At 41.8% G+C, this 18,906-nt stretch overlaps 2 protein-coding genes across 2 annotated transcripts; one reads left to right on the top strand and one right to left on the bottom strand.

Moving 5' to 3' along the window:
• Positions 1–1,673: 1,673 nt before the first annotated feature.
• On the bottom strand, positions 1,674–5,460 carry LOC142956946 (uncharacterized). Its single transcript, XM_076098744.1, has 4 exons — positions 4,912–5,460; positions 4,720–4,823; positions 4,115–4,205; positions 1,674–3,485 (listed from the first exon to the last, which is right to left on the bottom strand). Exons 1-4 carry the CDS (start codon positions 5,123–5,125, stop codon positions 2,503–2,505), a joined length of 1,392 nt encoding a protein of 463 aa, XP_075954859.1. The 5' UTR covers positions 5,126–5,460; the 3' UTR covers positions 1,674–2,502.
• Positions 5,461–7,397: 1,937 nt separating this feature from the next.
• On the top strand, positions 7,398–18,706 carry LOC142956243 (uncharacterized). Its single transcript, XM_076097707.1, has 13 exons — positions 7,398–8,383; positions 10,546–10,648; positions 10,755–10,899; positions 11,591–11,673; positions 12,105–12,212; positions 12,986–13,104; positions 13,268–13,442; positions 13,701–13,798; positions 14,030–14,101; positions 14,443–15,183; positions 15,274–15,458; positions 15,588–16,192; positions 16,595–18,706. Exons 1-13 carry the CDS (start codon positions 8,296–8,298, stop codon positions 18,072–18,074), a joined length of 4,002 nt encoding a protein of 1,333 aa, XP_075953822.1. The 5' UTR covers positions 7,398–8,295; the 3' UTR covers positions 18,075–18,706.
• The last annotated feature ends 200 nt before the right edge of the window (positions 18,707–18,906 follow it).

Here is an 18,906-nt window from a genome sequence, read left to right as displayed (position 1 = left end):
CATGCTGTAGTTACCACATACGGCCACAGGGGCTGCTGTTCTGATAAAGTAGCATCGTCTAGCTTTAAAGTCAAACCTATAAAATTTATAAAAACCAATCAAACCTACCCTATGCTGAAGGAGATAAGAAAGGAAACATCTGTCGATGAAGAAATGCGGCTGTAGCTGCCGGCAGCTCCTCACAGGACGTTGTCTCTGTCTTTGGCTTACCGGCCAAAAACACATTCCTTGAAGCAGGGGGAGATGTATTTTCATGTTTTTGAGAACCTTCCAAAAAAAAAAAAAAAGACTATTTGGCTGCAGCCAATGTGTTCCCTGAAGATGGGAAATCAATCTTATTGCACAAAACAAGAAGTCTGTTCACTGCGTCAAAGTCCTACAAATATGTCCTGAAACGGTGTTAAGAAACAAGTGACGTCTTTACAGATGTTTGGTTATCAGTCTACCAGAAAGGTGCTGCAATGAGGAGACTTTTGACTACACAGTGTATGCAGCTATACCTCTATTTATACTGTCTCATGCAAAATTTCAGTTGGTGAACATTTTTTTGGAGTAATAATTTCTGTAGAATCCCTCTCAAACTCCACTAGATTTAATTCCATGTCATCCCCGGCGTCTTAAAGGAAAACCCCAGTGAACTTCACTTCCCTATAAACTCAAAAGAAACTTATAATTGTACCTAAAAAGCAGCAGATGAGTCAGTCTCACAGAATAATATTTAGATTTTAGGGAAACGGCACGACTTGCTCTTTAACTTCTTTCCGTTCAGATGTTCCCGAGCGTCTGATGTAACCAGACGGAGAGCTGAGCTTACACACAAATTATTAGTTCTGAATAAATGTAAATGTTCCTGCACTTTTCCCCCTGAAAAGATGGTAAAGCTTGATTTTACTTACATTTCAATGTATATTTTCTTTTAATTAATAGTAAACTTATCCCCAAACAGGAGCTAACTGTCTCACAGCATCACACTCCCTCGTGGGCTAACATTTGGTTCAACTGGTGGTCTCATGATATTCTCTACTTTTGGTATCATGTTGAGCCAGGTGGTCTGTCCTGACCTCAGTGTGATCCCCTCGGTTGGAACTAGAATGCACTTGTACAGCGATAACCAGCAATCTCCTCTCAACTACTCGTCACTACTTTTCTATGCAACCAATGTATTTTACAGTATAAAAGATCTAATTAGATATTTATGAGAAAACATTTTTAACGTCTTACCTTTTTGTATATAAAGTTTGTTACCTGCTTTGATGAATACAGATTGAGATGTTTTTGCTGATCGAATAACAAAGCGTCTCCGTGTTTTCCTTGTCTGTCTTCTTTTCTTCAGCGCGACTTCAAACCTGTTTCTCTCTCTCGTGTCTCAAGAGCTCAGCGTCCGTTTTCCTGAAAGATTATTCAAAAATAAAACCCGGAGGTTGATGGACAAAACTTACTGCAATTTGAAAGTTATTTCTAAAATCTTCTGTCCATCCAGACAGAAAAAACGTGTCTGCTGCAGAATAAAAATATTATTTAAAGTCATTTTTCAAGACCATTTGCTAAAGAAGATTATAACCAGAGATGACACACATTTCCTTATTTTGTACTTAACTTTATACATGTTCTTTTGTTTTGTTATATTATTATATGTATTTTATGAAAATATGAAAAAAGGGAAACAACATTGATTGAATATATTTGATACCAAAATATATTTTTTGGTAAAAATCAAGTAAAGACTTTAATGATCACACATTCGAGGCACAAACTCAGACTCACTTTTGCTCATTAACTTACAACATCCAACATAAAAATGACCCCGATAATAATAATAATCATAGTAATATTTGGTCCTGTCTTCTGTATAGTTCACCTCTGACACCAATAAATCTGACAGGTTTTAGTTTGCTGAAACACGGGACCAGCAGAGGTCCATATTTAAAATATATTTTTAATGAGTGTATCCTTCATGTTTCTGTCTGTGTAGAGAACTTCTCCTAATGTGCATCACTATATATATATATATATATATATATATATATATAAATTAAATAAAATAAAAACAATATAATGTGACTGTTGGTGCTTTTCAAAAGATATTAACACACACAAAATATTAAAAACAAATGAAGACCAAAGTAGTAAAGGTGTTTGTTTAACTCACCAAGACATACGGAGCAATTTCAAAACAGGAAGAGACACATTTAAAGGGCCATACCAGGCTGGATGCACTGATCTACTGTGTTTAGAAAGTTTGAAGTATTTGTGCTCCGGTTTCAGGAAGCCAACTGAACTCTGTACAAACATTTAGTCAGTTATTGACTGCTGGAAGAGTCCACTAACACACTAACGTACTAACATACCTGCAGAAAGGATTGGAAACTAGTGGCTGCAGAGAGAGGAAGGAAAAATATGAGGAAAAAAGGCATAAATTCAAAATAAACATACATGTATTACGATTCCAAAACCGACACAACAGTTGAATGAGTCAGACGTATAAAAGGCACCGCTGTGAACTCAGTGCGCTGTTTTCTGATGCGACTTGAGGCTGGAGCGCTGCGTGAAGCACTTCCCGCACAGCGAGCACTCGTAGGGCTTCTCCCCGCTGTGGACCACCGCGTGTCTGATGAGGTTGCACTGTTTGGTGAAGCTCCGGCCGCACTGCAGGCAGCTGAACGGCTTCTCCCCCGTGTGACTCCTCAGGTGCTCCTTGAGCTGACTGAACCTCACGAAGCTTTTGTCGCAGTACGTGCAGCTGAACCTCTTCTCGCCGATGCCCGACCTCCAGGGCGTCCTCATCCTCCTCGCCAGGCCGAAACCGCCGCTGCCGCCGCTGCGGTTGTGCCCGCAGAAAGAAGAGGCCGCCGGGTTTGGCGGCGTCAAATCCTCGTTTGGGTTCCTAACTTGAGGCGAATCTCTGTACTGAAGCTGCGATTGTTGAGGAATCGAGCACTGATCCATGGTGTTGATCTGAGATAACGCACCGTGTCCTTCCTCTGGTTGTGATCTCTTGAATCCCAACGCTCTGGCTCGTCTTTTCACGCGTGCCGCACTCACCACCGCGGCTGAATGTGATTTCCCTACCGAGTGAATCTGAGGCACCGTGTCGTCCAAATGCAGTCCGCTCTGGGACGGGAACACAAAGGCAATCGGCTCAAACTGATGCTCGGCGCACGAGAAGCTCGGATCACCGGCGTCCCCGCACAGATCGGACGACCACAGCTGGCGGTCGCCGTCCTCCGTCACAAACCTGTGGGCCGGATCGAGAGGAGCTGCGTTCTCGTCGGGCTCTTCCTCGTTCTCGTGTTTCACCACGAGCTCTGCCTCGTGACGGCGTCCGTCCGGCTGCTGCTGCTCCGGGAAAGTGTCGTAGACGTCTGCCGGGGAAACCAGAGATCCGGGGTCGGCTGGGTCCTCGGCTGAGTGGTACCGCTCCACGAAGCCGTCGGTCTGGGCGGGTTGTGAGGCGTCGAAACATGGCGGCTGCTCGGCTCCAGAGACTAAAGAAAGCACAGGGAGGCACACATCGTCTTAAAGTGGAGGTTTTCAAGCTCTGAGACAAACAAATCTCTTATCAAATCTTATAATAGCAATCCTCTGTTTATTAACAAACAGCAATGTGCAAAACATTTGAATAGCAACTGGACCAGAACCTGAACTGACCTCTGAGGAGATCAAAAAGACGATTCAAACACAAGCTGAGGACCTGAATTCATTACATTTGTGCTGCTTCACATGTGTTTAGAAACGCTCACACTGGTGGTTTATGGTTCATGACTTTCATTAAAGTTGCACATCAAGCTGCAACTTTATTGTGATTGGCTGACTGAAAGCACCGGGTGTGTAGCTCATCATGGCGAACAGCAGCTATGTTTGTGACCTGCACAAAATCATTCATACCAATGGTGATAAATGGTGTTATTCTAAGAGACGTTTCCACACTGAAGCTGAACTCTCTTCTCTTTATCTCCATTCTCTACTCTGAAACAATGATGACGCATTCAAATGTGCTGAGAAACGTGGGCATTTTCAGTCACGTGTTCTGTAATCATACACACGCTGCCACAGCGATCTTTAAAAGTTTACACCGATCATGTGATGAGCAACGGAAGCGTCCGATTGAACTCACTCGGTTTGTCCTCCGAGTCGTTCTCCTCCTCTTCACACTCCTCTTTGATCAGGATGTGTTCAGCTTCATTAGCAGGCTGCACGTCTGCACACTGCAACACCAGCTCAATATTAATACACTGCAGATTAACTACCACACACACACACACACACACAAGTAAAGGAAAAACCCATCTACGCTGGTATTACATCTAAAGATACATTTACTGAGACATAATTCAAGTTAAAAGTTAACTACACTAAATTAATATTTATTGTTTTGTGTTTACCCGTTTTATTTCAAAGTTGTCTCTATTTAGTGGGGTTAACAAGATGAATCAGACATAAAATAACACTTTTCAGCAATTATTTTGTATTTACCAAATGAAAACAGCCATGGATGTAGCTTATCAAATATAAGGATTGGTTAACGTTACGTTCATTTCAATTGTAAATGTAATATATTTGTGTTTTGGACTGTTGGTCAGACAAAACAAGCAATTTAAAGACTTAACATTTGAGCTCTGGGAAACTGTGGTAAGCCTTTTTTATTAATTATTCCCTGTTTATAACCACACATTGATTAATCAATATATATATATATATAATATGTTGTGGTATTCATACCTGCTGGGGTTGATTTTGAGCCTCAGCCTCCCAACCTGTGCTCTCTTTGTTCAGCACTACTTTGACTAAAGGAGAGAATCTCTCTGCTGCAGGAGGATAAAACACTAAAGAAGAAGAATAAAAACACATTTTATCAGCAGGAACTACAGATGATTTTTGAACACCAGGACATTAAAAAAAAAAAAGGCTCACCTTTCCTCCTGGCTCTCCTCCGGGTCCTCCTCAGCTCTGCCTCCATCCCCTCACACTTCCTCTGCAGCAGGTCGATGTCCCGCCGGCTCTGGCTCACCTCCAGTCGGAGCACCGCGCAGCTGACATCCACACTCCGGTTTATCTCCGCCACGGCCGCCTTGGCCAGGACCTCCATGACGGACAGCAGCTGGCTCTGGAAGCCGCTGTTCTCCATTGTTGAACGCCGACTTCCGCTTCTTATTCAAATACAAAATAAATATATTCTCCTGTACGCGTCTGTATATCGCTCACTTTCAGAGGGAGAATGTACACAAATGGCTGGTCGGAGGAGTGGGTGCTACTGTGTTGCACTTGAGCTGCAAATTTCTTCCGGCGATGGTTGGGAGGAGAGGGACGCTCGTTTTGGTTTACCGCGCTGTTCGCACGGGCGGTCTCACTCCCTCTCTGGTTTAGTCACACAAATAATACATATTTAACTAATATACTTAAACGCATTCGGCTACATGAAACCAGCACAAGTTGGGAAATGTTTATGTACTTTCTTAATGTTAACAGTGTTGTAAGCTATCGTTACTTCCGCCTCTTAGGGACGTCCTGGAATCTACAACGAGATTACCGTTTCAGCGTCACTTGTTGTATTACCGTAAATACTCAAATATATCCGCACTCTTCAGCGGCGGAAGTCAGAATTTACGCTCCACTCGGTGAATCCAGGTGATAAAAGACATGTGCAAAGTTGCTAATACTACTTTTATTTTCTTGTTATGAAACAACAAAAAATACTTAAAATAGTGTCCAAGTATAAAACATAATTTTTCATGATTTTACGAACTACATACTCAAGCATGATCAAAGTGTAATTAATACGCTTATATTAAGCGATACATCTCATCAACGTAATGAGCATTATGCCAATATTTAGATATGTGGTGTGTCAGAAAGGAGCAGACATTCAGTGTATTCACTCTACCACTCTCTAGTAAGTCACCCCTTTTAAGTGTTTATATGTTGCAATTTAATAACTCATTTATTAATTGTGTATAGATCAGTTACAAGCCATTAATAGTGAAAATAATGCACTCTAGTTCTGGAGAATTCGGACCAAAAGACATTTATTAGCATATTGCCTTAATGACATATTAGAGTGTGAAACCCACAAGCATGTTTTAATGGATTACCAACGTTTACATCTGCATTATTAGATAGATATCTAGGTATAAACACCAGACAAAGGGATTTTTCACAACCTGGCAAATCAAATTTTGCTCTTATTAATGGCTTAAATAGCTCTATAAAACATTGGTAAATTATTTATTATCCCTTAATAACGCCATTTGTGACCATTTCTAAACAGGGGGTTCATGACCTCTGTTGAGGAAAGACCCAGGCAACTGGTACTGCCACAAACTACCAGAGACACAGTACTACAGTATCAGACTATTACAAAAACTACAGTATTGTATGTTATAATACATTATTAGCATTCAATTCCATACAATATTGCATAGTACCCTAACAACCAATTAATATCCAGGTATTTCATTCTTACTGAATGTCTCTAAAACACAACCGTGGAATATAACTAGACACATTTAGTACTGTGCTTAAGCACAATTTTGAGGTGCTTATTTTATGCTGCTTTATACTTCCACTCCACTACATAACAACCACTAGTTGATTTTGTTGCTGATACAAACATTTTAAATACACAACATTTACTTGTAGTATATTTACATTGTGGTATTATTTTAGTAATTTGTTGTAATTTGTGGTTATTTTAGTACTTTTGAATATTTCAACGAGGGCCATTTTTGCGTTCCTTAGTAGTACTCTGTGGAAACTCTTGATACTTTGGGCCAAGCCGATCCATATTCTCTGTGGTTCTATCTATTAATTTGGCATTTCTATGCAGGTTGGATATGCTTCCTGGATGTTTCCAGTCAATTTTAGTGATTGCTGCACTATGTGTTACTGTTTGACAGTCATTTGTGCTAATTTGTGGTTTATTTGTGGTCATTTTAATTTCTGTTGTGGCATGATTTCTGGGTTTTCAGGATAGTTAATCTTCGTAATAATTTGTAGCAATCATTTGTGGTGATTGTACTAGTACTTTCTAAGCCTTTGTTGTACTTTGTGGTACTTCTACAGTACTCACTGGGGCTCTGTGTGTAGGGGTTTGTATTGGCATGTAGCATTGATGTTCAACTGACACAGTCAAAGGAAATTGGCTGAAATTAGTTGAACTTGTCTTATACGTGCACTTATTGTCCATTTCTCTCTGTGAGGGGAACAAGCACACATGCAGCTCGGTCTACACGGGGAGACAAACCCAACACATAAAGGGAAATAGATGCATCGTACAGATACACGAAACTGATTTCCCTACTCAGTCAGCAGAGGCGGAGAAACTGTGGGCCACATACAGAGAGAAAGCACAAGAGAAGGAGAGACACTCAGGAAGTTGACAGGGGAAGTTTAGTGGTTTCTTGCGTCATCATTTTATGCTGCTACTTGTGTGCCGCTGCAGAGTGAAGGTAGGAACACTCGCTTTTTAACGTTTTATTTCCTCACATTTCTACACTGAGACTCTTTCGTAAAAAGTGGACAGACAGGGAGGGATGGTGGAGAAAAGGATAGCAGTGGCAGGTGTCAGGAAGATGGAGGCAGTGGGGAGTGAGTATGAATGTCTGTAAGAGTCTATATGTTCAGGCGTAAAGAGTGCTTGACTTCCGCTGCAGTTGAAAAAAAAAAAAAAAGGAGGCCGCAATGGCCGTAACATGTGGGCAGAGAGGACAGACCAGGCCCGTGCTGGGCTCAGTCCTCAGGGTGTGGAGGTTTAGGTGGGTCCGCCGGCACAGAGAGACTTTATGGTTGTGATTAAAATGAAACATTCAGAGGCTCACTTCACTAAATAGGAGAAGTACAGAGACAAGGGTGTGGCCTTTCATTCGAAAAAATAGATTGAGTGCATCAGGGGGAAGTGGAGAGCCACATTTGCACGCTAAGGATTCAATGCAATTTGTTGTTTGATTTTGGGGGAGATTGTTGTTTGCTCAAAGAAACTTTTGTTATTTGTGCTTTCGCAGGGTGGAAGATAAACCAAAGTATGTCCTAACACTCAAGCTTTGACATATCAACTCCAATGCAACGCAGCTTACAGAGGAAACAACCTGCAGCCAACAACATGCACTGAGGCAAAGGAAACAGAAGCAGCCGCACGGTCAAATCTGTGACATGTGCAGCACCTTCTACAAAGTCAGTGTCACATTAACCGAGTTGGGCAACACATCCGGCAGCCGCACAGACACTCAGTCGGTCTGACGGTCACAAACGGAGCAGCTCGGGCGGGTCTGAATGTGAAGGTGGATCAACAGACAGGAAGAGATGCGGAGAGTTCGGAGAAAAGGAGGGAACAAGGAGAAGGTGTTTGGATGTGATCTGCTGGAGCACCTGACCGCCTCCTCTCAAGAGAGTAAGTGAACAGACTTATTTCTGTAACCACTTTCATGACGGACACATCACAACACACACTAAACACAGATATGTACAGGAAAATAGCAATGAATGTGCATGTTACGTCACCAGAAACAACAGTGTCGCCCAAATAACCATGCAATGTTGATGTAAAAATGTGTGTATGGATATGGATAGATATCCTCATTCAATCTGATAGGGTAGAAGTGTCACTCAATCTGTTTTTGTGAATATTTCAAAACCACAAACGACATCCTCTAAACGTCACCCTACAGTTGGTAGAAGAATCATCGAACGGGACTGACTGTCGACAGCTTTTTGTCAGTTACTCATCCTATGTGGTCAGAACATTTGTCATGTTTTTAAAATGCTTGGTTTCTCATTTTGCAGTCATGAGGGCCAAAAAAGGACTCGCCTATATGCCTATTTTTGTGCTTGTTCAATTATTTATTTGTTAAGACTGAAACCACACACCATGAACCACACCAGGTCTACTTAAATGCTCTTGGTCTTGTGAGTACATACTATTACACGGTCCTAAATTGAGGAGACCTTTCAAAGAGTTTTATGTTCTCAGCTATGTTTTTCCCTCGGTCAATATATTCAAATCACTCACAGCTTACAGCCTACTGATGTTATCCTTCTCAATACTCCATCAAATCTTAAGGCAAGACGGTTTTCGTGACTTTTGACGTTTATATGTGGCTGAACATATATTTACTATTCCAACTGCAATTGAAACGTCCATTAATTTGTTTGCAATTTGAATTGTGAAAATAGCCCTTACCAATCTATAACGATGTTTATAGATTGCCAATTAATTTTCCTTTAGTAACAAGAGTCTGCAGCCATGCTAGCGACTCTGTGAGGCTGTGCTTTGAGCTAAATGCTAATGTGTGTCAGCATGCTAACACTCTCGTAATGACAATGTTAACATTTTGATGTTAAGCAGGTGAAATGTTTACCATGTTCACAACCCTAGTTCAGCGTGTTAGCATGCTAACATTTGCCAATTAGCACTAAAGACAAAGCACAGCTGAGGCTGATGGGAATGTCTTTAGTTTTGTGGGTGTGTGCTCATGAACAAGTATTGGACAAATTGAAATGTTGAACTGATGAGAGCGCAAGATGATCATTAGGATCATTAGACTTATTATAGGATCATTAGACTTATTACAATTCATGCTGAGGGGAACAGGAATGTCTGTAGCAATCCATTCAGTAGTTGTTGAGACATTTGGCTGCACAAAACCACAAATGGAACCTCATGGTGACGCAGGAGGAAATGTCAGAGGATCACCAAAGTCTGTAATTCATCCTCTGTGGACCATGAATGTCTGTACGACATTTTAGAGCAATCCATAACATAGTTGTTTGGATATTTCTGGCAAAAATAGTTTCCCAAAATCATTTATGTTATAAAAAAATGTATCTATTAAATTGTCTTACATGATTTGATACAGTACTCATATACGCCACGCTTTGAACATGTTATGATATGATGATGATTAGAGATGCAAAACCGAACTGACAAACCGCTCAATGACAAACAAACCGAACCATGGACTTGTTGAACCGTTGAACCAGCATCTGATCCGCCTGCTAACTTATTTAATGAGGTGCCAGAGAGATAGAAGAGGACCATTAAGTAGCCTGCCAGTGTTATGACTTCATATACCATGGAAGTATCATTCATTACTATTAATCAATCAATAAATCTATCTATTTATTTAGATATTTTCGAGCTCAAACATGTTTTTCTTCTCACTAATGTGCAAAAGAAACCAAACTGAAAGCGTGACCCAAAAAACACAAAAGAAACTGAACTGTGGGCTTGTTGAACCGTTGCACCGCTAATGCTAAAACATATTTGTACGATGTGTTTTGTACTTGACATATTTGGCAATCACAATGCGGTACATGCACATCAATAAATTATTATCAATCAATCCCCAGGGCTTCTTTTATTCTACATAAACATGACGTTTCAATCACAACTAGGTGTCAATGTAGAATAAAAGAAGAACTGATAACGAATGAAACAAAGAGAAACATGCAGACAAAACACACAACAACTGCACGTGTATGTTCCAAGTTAACAAATTGAACATTTTGCATAATATGATATTGATAATTTCATTAATTTATCGCCTTGCACAGTTCCTCAGGTCTTGCAATGCTGCAGTGAGTATGTTGAGAAACATGGAGTCGTGGACGGCATCTACAGGTTGTCTGGAGTGTCGTCCAACATACAGAAACTGAGGTAAGTTTCTTTGACACTATATCTGTAAATGTATAATGCAGCAAAGTTGTAATGATGCCTGTTTAATGTCTTGATATAAATTGAATCCATGTGTGCATGCAAACAGGGGGGAGTTTGAGAGCGACGGGAGTCCAGATCTGAACAAGGATCTGTACCTGCAGGACATCCACTGTGTCAGCTCTCTGTGTAAAGCTTATTTCAGAGAGCTGCCAAACCCTCTGCTCACATACCAGCTCTATGACAAGTTTGCTGTGAGTAGCTCAGACATTTCACACCACCACCACCACCACCACCACCCAGTGTATAGGACTGATCACAGGGGTATAAAGTACCAGAGGTGTTGACTCCAGCCACACTCGAGTCACAAATTTGATGACTTTAGACTCAACTTGACAAATTCAAAAAAGACTTGGACTGTAAAACTAGTGACCCATGACTCTAGTTGGACTTAATACCTTTCTCTAAGCCCAACAATTACAGAATCCAATTATTTCATTTCCTGAATCTACTAACGTTTACACATTCCCAGCAAGTTGACACTTAAGTCCCCAGATCCACTTTGTTTAAACCAATCTGTTATGTAAATTTGAACGTTACGTTAGCGGCAGCTGAAAAAAATGACACCCAAGATTATTTTGTCTGCACACAAGAACTAAAACACGAAATGAGTATTGCGTATGCAATACGTCTGAGTCAAACATTACAGATGAAGTGGCAAATGGCATCACATTTGATGAAGAGCGCATTATGACAAAGGTTAAGACTTGGGACTTGAGTCCAACCACTTGAGACTTGTGACTTGCAAAACAATTAATTGGTCCCACCTCTGTAAAGCACCTTCCCTGCCAATTCATTTATGGTGTATATAAATCATCAATTTAATTTGAATTAAGGTGATAAATTGTACTTACTTATTGATTCAGAGTCACCTCTGTGTTACAGGAGGCTGTGGCCATCCAGTTGGAGGAGGAGAGGCTGGTAAAGATCAGAGATGTGCTGAAGGAACTACCACCACCACATCACAGGTAGAGTCCAGTGTTACAATCTAAAAGCCTCTTTTATACATACATATACATAAAAAAAACTGTCTTTTTATACTATAGAGAGTTATACCATCCAGTGGATACACTCGCATACAAAGTCACACTATTTAGGAAGAATAGGGGCATGCACCTGCTGACTGCCTCTTGCTCAGTTTGTCAACTCTCTGAATGCGTAGATAGGGACTCAACCTTTAGGAAACCAGGTAGGAGAAGGTTTGGAATAATACTGTTGCTTTGGGAAGCAAACCCACAGAAATACATATAGATCTCACGACGCCATTTGTCCTCAGAAACCCTGTACAACATGATTTTGGTAGTTAAAAAGGTAATTGATATAGAACTAAATGATTTGGCCAGTTTACTTTTACTTTTATTTACTCATTGACGTTGACGCTTCACTTTCTTGCTGACAGGACTCTGGAGTTTCTGATGCGCCATCTTGTCAGAATGGCCTCATATTGCTCAGAGACCAACATGCACTCCAGGAACTTGGCCATCGTCTGGGCCCCCAATCTGCTCAGGTTTGCTAACATTATTATGCATAAAAATATATGTGTGGTCTATATCTGATGAGGTTCCTATGAGCAAGACATTGAGCCACAATCTGCCCGGACTCTGCAGGGAAATACACAAAAGCCGTTTGTGTTTCAGGATTGATTTGTAATCATGCTGTGGGTAAATTATTAGCCATTAAAGCTATGGGTGGGTAATGTATTTTAAAATAAGTTTTTGATACATCAATGAATCAGAAAAAATGTGTTATCTGTGGCTGTCGCAGGACTCTAATAATATATATGACCTGTCTACCTGCCTCAGTCTTCCACACGCTGCTATAGCTTTACAGCTGTGAGTACTAACAATAGCCATGCTCATTGTTTCCCTTTGTTATGAAGAACTCATTTTTGGCGAGTAGCTTTGGAGGGATGCCGGAATGGACTGCGACTTTCTCGCTAGATTTAGGTTTTGGAGCTAGTGCTGGTAGATACTTTCATTGGAAAAGAGTTTAAAAAATAGTCGTTTTAAAAAATAGAAATCCAGCCTTGCTGGTTTCTCCAATGTGTTTACCCACTATAAGCTAACTATACATGATTCAAATGACCTAATATGACGATATTATACATTTTTACACGTTTTCTTTCTTCATTTTCCTTCACTTTCCTTCTTCATTTCTTTCGGCATTCATTCATTCTCTCCATTTATTTATTCACTTGTGTTCATCCTTGCTTCTTCCCTTCCAACATGGATTAAATTTCTTCCATTCTTCCTCAATGAATGAATGAATCTGTATGTTAAGGTCAAAGGACATTGAGGCGTCTGGGTTCAACGGTACAGCAGCCTTCATGGAGGTCCGGGTTCAGTCCATCGTGGTGGAGTTCATCCTCACACACGTCCCTCAGCTGTTTCCTGAACAAGGTAACACACCAGCATGATAACAACACTCAATATTGTTTCACTTCATTTATTCTGTATGAAATGCAGCTATTTGAGCAGCAAGTGAGAAGTCTGGAACCGAGCTAAGAACACACGCACTTACCTGTGCAACACTGTACTACTGACCTACTTCTGCCGTATTCAGATGAATCAGATGAGAGAAGGAAGTCCCTCCCCTCCCCGTCACCAATGCCCAATCAGGAGGAAGGGTTTTTGAAGTCCGCTTCTACTTATCCTTTCCCCCACTTTGGTCATATCAGTCCAGGAGACGGTCCTCTACCCATAAGACCATACCACGCAATCATTGAAGGCACTGACAAGTGAGGAGACTCGTTTATTTATTATGCCAGATGTGGTTGATAGGAAGTTTTTCATACAGAAGTCAATCATTATCAGCTGGTACATACTGTTGCAGCTTGGAAAATAAACAGATTTTATGACAGTGACATTTACCATGCAGGCGTTGAGAGACCCGTATCTTATATTAAACCTGATTTAAGTTTGCTGCAATTATAATATTACATCATTGAATCTTAGAAAAAAAGGATCCTGAGACTTCTTTTCTGTGTCTCGTTCAGGAGGAAAGGATCTCTCAAAGGCAGGAAGTGGATGTCCATCTTCAACATCGGAGGACGATTCCACGACCCACGGCGGAAACAGAAACACTCATCCAAAGGTACAAAACCTCGTCATGGTTATTAGTCCTGGTAGTCGCTCCTATTCTTGATAATTTCCTTTTAAATCGATTGCAATGTGTTTATTATATTTTCCCCACATGCTACAATAATAGATTCAATATGTAAAAACCTCTCATTCAAGTTTATACTTGTGTACAGGGGAAGATTACTCACTTCTCTGACATTTCTGTTGAACACTGATGTTCTAAATACTTGTTTCTTTGTTCCAGAGAAAGACGGGCCTGCTTTGAGACCAGCGAGAAGCATGGACTCCCTCAGCTCGTCGCCCTTTCCAAAAGAAGGTGCTGCTCTTGTCACATATTTACCAACATATTTCATCAGAACAATGAATGAATATTTCAACAATAGTTAAATTAACTCTTCACACACCGAGTTTAAAAATGACTAATCAATCATTTAAAAAGGACATTTGAAATACTCAACAACGTCCATGTTACTCTGTATCATCAACATTGGGACTATTCTATTTACACACTATTTATTTTGGTTGAAAATAAAGCTATAAACTGCATCACAATGTTTACATTTGTTTTTCCCAGTCATGCTTTACATCAGATTAAACAGCTAACAACATTAAACCGTCAAACTGCACCTCTGGTCTTATCTGTCTGTATTTTTCCAGGTTCCAGACATACGGCCCAGCGTCCTCCGTCCACCCACATGTCTCCCCTCGTCACCCCCTCCCCCCAGTCCGGCTCCGAGGTCACGGCATCCGCCGGTGCGTTAGGTGGCAGTGAATACGCTGTAACCTACCGCAGGGGAACAGGGTTAGTGAGTGGGGGAACGGGGACCCAGGGCACCTACACGTCCCTTGACCCCGAAAGTTTAGGACTCTCAGACAGCGATACTCTACAGTCCAGATCCCCAGGGCTCTCCACTAAAGGCCGAAGAGCAGCCATGCACATCACGGGGCCCACCATGGTTACTGTGCCCCTGCATATCACCTCTAACCTGGCATTAGGGGTGCTGCAAGGGGGCGGGGGCGACAGGGTCATCCACCGGGCCAGGGATAGAGAAGGAGTAGATAGAGTGGAAGGTAAGGAGGGACGAGGGAAGGCGGGGAGGAGGGAAAGCAGAGGAGTGGAAAGGAAGGTGAAAGAAAGCAGAAAGGTTGAGGAAGAAGAGAAAAGTCCCAAGGGGAAAGGGAAAGACGGGGGAGGGGTCGTGGATGCAGAAGGGAGTGGGGTGGTAGGTGGTGGTGGGGAGGAAGAAGGGAAAGAAAAGAAAGAGGAGAAAGAGGAGGAGGTCAGAGAAGAATGTAAGCCGGAGCTGGTGGTGGAAGGTCCATGTGTGTCCAGAGAGCAACAAGCCAAAAGGCAGACCTCCAACGCTGAGGAAAATAATGATGGCGATGAATACATGGGTAATTTCACCTATTTCGTAACCATACGAGTTTATTTTGTCTATACCACATGAATAAATAATGTAAGATCGTCTCATGGTTCATTCACAGACATGAAAGGGGTGAAGCCGGTTGATTGTCTGCCCGAGGCGACTCAGCGTGGTGATGACTGTGTGTTCGATGCTTCCAACGTCCTCAATTCAACGGAAGTGGAGGAGGACGACCAGGAGCTGTCTGGCTACGTTCAAGATAACTTTGATTTCCTGGACCACATGGACTGCAGTGTCCCCCAACAGGTGTGTTGTGTGTTGCTTGATCTGCACAGTACAGACGAGCTTTGAACTCTATTTAAAGTTGGAAAAGATACATGTAAAGTTTTCTCCCTTGCACTCTTTTCCACTTTTCTGTCTCTTTTCACCTCTCAGGTGAACGAGTTCTCCGTTGAACCTCCAGGTCACTCAGATGACGAGTATGAAGCTATGGCGCAAGCTCCTGCAGAGCTGCAGGCGGACCTGCAACCAGGCCCTGACACACCAGCCCAGAGCCAGATAGAGTTAAATCTACACAGGCCGCTCAGCATCGACTCACAAAACCGACACACTAAATCCCTCAGCTTGCCTTACATGACCTCACCCATCTTCGGATCGCCGGAGTCCTGCTCTGAAGAGGAGGCTGAAGTGGAAGACAGTGATGATAATGATTACAGTAGTGAGGATGATGAGAGCATCTTTGCAAAAAGCCTTCCCGCTGACTTCTTTTTAGATGATTTTACCTTAGAAACGGACACTGATAAACAGGACAGCTGCACTCTTGGTGGGGTTCCTGTGCACCAGTCAAGGAGCTCTGAGGACGGAGAATGCCAGTCCCTGAACGTTGAATTTGCTGCATGTAAAGAATCAACTGCTGCGGACCAGGAGCAGGTGGAAGTGAAAGACAAAGGGGATGAAGATGGACTGAGAGAAGAGGAGATAACAAAGAAGGAAGAGGAAGATCACCGGGGAAGAGACCAATTAGAAAACAATAGACAAAGGTGAAACTCATTCCTATTTGACATTTAACACAATATGTACCCCTGTACCGATGCAGTATTTATCACAGAATGCACATTTAAGGCTGCTTTAATCAGGATTTGTATATCAGGTTAGACATGTAATGTGAAAGGAGTCACTTATAGTGATGAAGACCATTGCACAGCAAACAAGTATTCAAATATTTGCAAATATTTGCAAATATTGACATAAATGAAGTCAAGTCCGTACGAAATATGCAAAAAGTAGATCTCATCCTGCTGCACAGTGGGTTTAGCTCATATAAATGAATAAATGTAAAATCATCAAAATTCACTGGAACTTAATTTTACAAACCTTACAAACCAGTTTTCCAAAGCAGGATATTGCTTTCTTAAATATATCTATCTGTCATTCATCCGCAGCAAAGCGACAGAGGAAGATGTCATGGAGGATTCTCAAAGTGACAAAGAACAGCTTCTCCCTCCAGACGCTTCAACCTACGGCTACGCTGACTTTCCACCGCCCAGCGATGATGAATCAAGCGCCGTGGCCGACCTGAACATCGAGGAGGACGAGGCGGACATGTTTGACAATCATCACAGTGATTATCCACCTTGTCATGAAGTTCCTCGTGCTACACAGGAAGACACTGTTGACATTTCTTCAGAGGAGTTCAGAGACTTTCCTGTAAGTGCAACAGAACAGCCAACAAAAGAGAGAGACCATGATGAGGGAGAGGACAGTGAGGTAAACAAAGAGATAGAAGACATATGTCAAGAAATGGTACCGGGGATAAAAGAAAGTGATGATAACATGTGGGAAGAATCCACCGAGGAGGGCAATGAAGTGACAGCTGAAGAAAAACACGAAGAAATGATGCAGGGAGGTGACAAAGAGCAGGATAGTGCAATTTGGCGGACAGGCAGGGAAACTTGTGTTGAACTTCAGGATGTTATGTGGGAAATGATAGAGGTTGAGGAAAGTAAGCAGGTTGAGAGGATGGATGCAAGTTTTGCTTGGGAGGGAGATACGATCAAAGATGTCAGAGTTGGAGACGAGGAAGTGCCGGCAGCAAAGGTTTCAGGAGAGGAAATGTTGGAAGTTGACGAAGGAGAGACAAACAAAGCAGAAGTCAGAGTAGAGGTAGTGGAGGAATCAACGGAGACGACTGAAGAAAAGCTCGCAGACCCAGAGATGCTGCGAGAGTTTGAGGAAAAAGAGGCTAACTTACCACAGACAAGTGAACTAGAAGACCCAATTCACAGGAATCCTGCCATCAGTGACAAAGCACAGCATCACGAAAGAGAAGAAGTGGTTTCAAAAGAGAAAGAAAAAGACAACGATGACAAAGAGAGAGCTGATGAGCAACGTAGAACGCAGCCAAGTGTAGATAAACAAGTTAAAGAGGCCAGGTGTGATGTGAGGGAATCGAACGAGGGCAGAAAATGTGAGGAAAGTGACAGCAGCCAAGGAGGAGTAGGAAGGAAACTGGTCATCTCCAAACATCCAAAGGTTTACCAAGCGAAAGCGGTGCCGATCGTGCCTCCGAAGCCGCAGCACTGCAAAATCACCGCCCTGACACTCCGACAGCAGCAGCAGCAAAGAGATAAAAGAGAAAACACGGCGAGGGTCCCAACAGAGCAGGACAAGGTCTGGGTGGGAGACGGCGAAGATGAGGGCAGGGGGAGGAAGGAGAGGCCAGCACTCTGGGGAGGGGAGAAAGGAGAGAGGGAAAGAAGGAGGGACGGGGAGGAAAACGCCACGAGGGACTCGAGCAGAAACAGTCCCCTCAGCATGTGTTTTGACGAGGCTGTTGCCAAAGCCACCATGAGGCGAGAGAAGGAGAAAGAGTGCGAGAAGGAGAAGGAGAGGCAGAGGGATTGGGGAAATGAAGTACAGTGAAGGTTCTTTTTCTTCATCTGTATATTGATTCGAAGTGATTTGACTGTACAAACTATTTTTCTATGTGTAGCATAAGGGGCTGTATTTTTCATTCAGAATAAGTCTCAGTATTGTCTATGCAATGCTACCGAAGATGTTAAGTATTTTTTATTAGAGAAAGAGCTGTAGAGAGAGCTGAAAGGTAATGAGGGAAAAGTGATGGACGAAATGCAACACCCCATCAGGAAGCTAATAAAGGAATAGCTGCAATTATGCTACCTGAAGTTAAATAAAACTGAAACTGTAAGCAAACAAAGAGGCCGGACTAAAGGTGAAGAGCTGCTGAAACATGTCGAGGATGAAATATTACATTTAAAACCCAGAACTTTCATAGCTTCCATGCTCTAGGTCTGTAAAATGTTACAAAAAGTAAAGCGATTAGTCTTAAATCCAGCTCACTCCTGTCTGCAGTTGTCGTTCAATTCCATACTTTGTAATTATATAAAGTATATTGTATACGGAAGGTCATATGTATAGATAAACGGTATAAGTATATGGTTAAATATTAGATTTGAAAGAGAATGAGTGATGAATATAATGTCTGCAAAAGTAAAGGTTATTTCTTGGTTATGGGAATAAAAACATGTTTCCAAGATAGTGTCTGTCCTTTATTTTTATAATCATTATTATTGTTCATTATGTTTCTTCATGTTTATTAATTTAAACTCTCTTGAAACTAGATAGAGCCGTTGCATTATTATTATAATAATAATATATATAAATATGGCATACGGCTTGAGAGTTAAATGTATACAGTTTTTCACATTTTAACAGTTTTTATGGCCTTGCAATT

This window comes from Anarhichas minor, unplaced genomic scaffold (genome assembly GCF_050575085.1).
Source record: "Anarhichas minor isolate MPS153535 unplaced genomic scaffold, ASM5057508v1 ptg000024l, whole genome shotgun sequence".
NCBI classification, from domain to species: Eukaryota; Metazoa; Chordata; class Actinopteri; order Perciformes; family Anarhichadidae; genus Anarhichas; species Anarhichas minor.
Note: the sequence above shows the minus strand (reverse complement) of the source record. Positions and strands in the feature narration are given on the sequence as shown.

What these genes read in the sequence shown, in the direction of transcription:
- LOC142956946 (XM_076098744.1), bottom strand. Translation starts at nt 5,125, where the DNA reads ATGGAGAACAGCGGCTTCCAGAGCCAGCTGCTGTCCGTCATGGAGGTC. An exon ending in CTCAAAATCAACCCCAGCAG is followed by an intron (nt 4,206 to 4,719) that starts GTATGAATACCA and finishes CTGGTGTTGCAG; the next exon opens with TGTGCAGACGTGCAGCCTGC. An exon ending in CGACTCGGAGGACAAACCGA is followed by an intron (nt 3,486 to 4,114) that starts GTGAGTTCAATC and finishes TGCTTTCTTTAG; the next exon opens with TCTCTGGAGCCGAGCAGCCG.
- LOC142956243 (XM_076097707.1), top strand. Translation starts at nt 8,296, where the DNA reads ATGCGGAGAGTTCGGAGAAAAGGAGGGAACAAGGAGAAGGTGTTTGGA. An exon ending in ATCATTGAAGGCACTGACAA is followed by an intron (nt 13,443 to 13,700) that starts GTGAGGAGACTC and finishes TGTCTCGTTCAG; the next exon opens with GAGGAAAGGATCTCTCAAAG. An exon ending in ACAGAAACACTCATCCAAAG is followed by an intron (nt 13,799 to 14,029) that starts GTACAAAACCTC and finishes TCTTTGTTCCAG; the next exon opens with AGAAAGACGGGCCTGCTTTG.